Below are 1761 nucleotides of genomic sequence, written 5' to 3'. Positions count from 1 at the left end.
TTCTCTTAGAAGGAGAGAGGGCTTAGTAATCCCATTTTAATTCTGATTGGATTTTTTCAGCTAAGTTGACAGTTTAATTTTGGTATTGAACTATAATTTTAAATGGAAAACCTCAAAAACAAAACAAAAATATTTATTTCCATTTTTTACACTTAAGTCACTTTGTGGTTTTCCACAAAGTTTTATCATATCCTCCAATATAAAAAGGTGACAACTTTTAACATCTAATTAGTTAACAGTTTACATTCAATAAAAACACCATCCATAGAATTATGGCCGACGAATTGAATACCAAGGCTCTATTCAAAACTCATTTTGTGGCATGGCGTATTTTGGGCATGTTACCCCCTACCAAATATCGTCCGCTGTATTGGATGTATTCGGTGTTCCTTAATCTGGCCGTTACAATTGGTTATCCTCTGCATTTGATAGTGGGTCTGTTCACCACAACCACTGCCTATGAAGTTGTTCAAAATATTGCCATTAACTTGACCTGTGCATTTTGTGCCATGAAAACCATTGCCATCTGGTGGCGTTTCAATAAACTCGATATTATGTTCGAAATTATTCAGCGACAAGATGAACGTGTTATTAGTGAAGAAGGAGTAGCATATGTTCGAAATGTGGTGCATCCGCCAGTTAGAAGGATCATATTGGCATTTACTATTTTATGTTCCGTCATTGCGGCTTCGGGTGAATCTTCTGTGTTGTTTAATGGTCTCTTGGGAAACTGGACCTTAATGCACAAGGGCTATTTTCCATTTGATATTTCGAACAACACCAGGAACTATGCAATTGCCCATTTGTACCAAATCATAGGTCTGTCCTATATGATTCTACAGAATGTGGTCAACGATACTTTTGCGGCATCCCATATGTGCCTCCTACGGGGTCAGGTGCAAATGTTGAATGTGCGCATTGCGAAAATTGGTCACGACCCCAAGAAGAGCAGAGAGCAAAACAATCAGGAATTTTTGGAATGCATTAAAATACACAAGGATCTGCTGGAGTAAGTTGTGACAATATCAAATATTACTTTCGAACTTCATTATAAATTTTCCTTCTTTTAGATATCGCCGCCAATTGGAAGAAATCATATCCGTCTACATGTTCTTTCAGATTTTAGTGGCCGCCTTTAATATGTGCATCATTTTGGTCTTCATCATACTCTTCGTCAAGGATGTCTTCACCCTGATCTACTATATCTTGTATTTTAGTGCCATAGTATTTGAAATACTTCCCAGTTGCTATTATGGCACCCTGTTGGAAGATGAATTTCAAGATTTCGCCTATGCTCTGTTCTCCTGCAATTGGCCCGATCAAGATGTGGGTTTCAAGAAGAATCTTCGTATAGTTGCCGAATTTGCTTCGCGTCGCATTTATGTTACAGCATGGTTGTTTCGTGTGAATAACAATGCTTTTATCATAGCTGTTAAAAATGCTTATGCTCTTTTCGCCCTTGTCATGAAGGTCAAGTAAAATGAGGCATAAAATTTCGAAAATTGAAAATTTCAAATTTAAGAAATTCAAAAATAAAAGAATTAGCAAATATTTTAAAAATTTGTTTATTTTTGGCATAGCATATTAGCATATTAGATACAAGCCATATAATTCAAAAAATATTTTAGACATTGATATTTTTGGGAATCTTACGTAAAATTAGTTAAAGAAAAGGAATGGGAACCAATCAAAATCCCCAATGGATCAATTTCACATAAAAACAATTTCCAATTGTTTCTAGACTTCTGCCTTCTCCTTTAC

The 1761-nt window shown here is 35.7% G+C and overlaps 1 protein-coding gene across 1 annotated transcript; it reads left to right on the top strand.

The window, feature by feature from the left end:
- The first annotated feature begins 272 nt into the window (after nt 1-272).
- Nucleotides 273-1479, top strand: LOC101894879 (odorant receptor 59a-like). The gene is made up of 2 exons (XM_005186261.1): nt 273-1009; nt 1071-1479. The coding sequence occupies exons 1-2, from the start codon at nt 273-275 to the stop codon at nt 1477-1479; spliced, it is 1146 nt and encodes a 381-aa protein (XP_005186318.1).
- Nucleotides 1480-1761: the final 282 nt, after the last annotated feature.

The sequence above is a fragment of the Musca domestica genome, unplaced genomic scaffold (assembly GCF_030504385.1).
Source record: "Musca domestica strain aabys unplaced genomic scaffold, Musca_domestica.polishedcontigs.V.1.1 18, whole genome shotgun sequence".
Taxonomy (NCBI): Eukaryota; Metazoa; Arthropoda; class Insecta; order Diptera; family Muscidae; genus Musca; species Musca domestica.
Note: the sequence above shows the minus strand (reverse complement) of the source record. Positions and strands in the feature narration are given on the sequence as shown.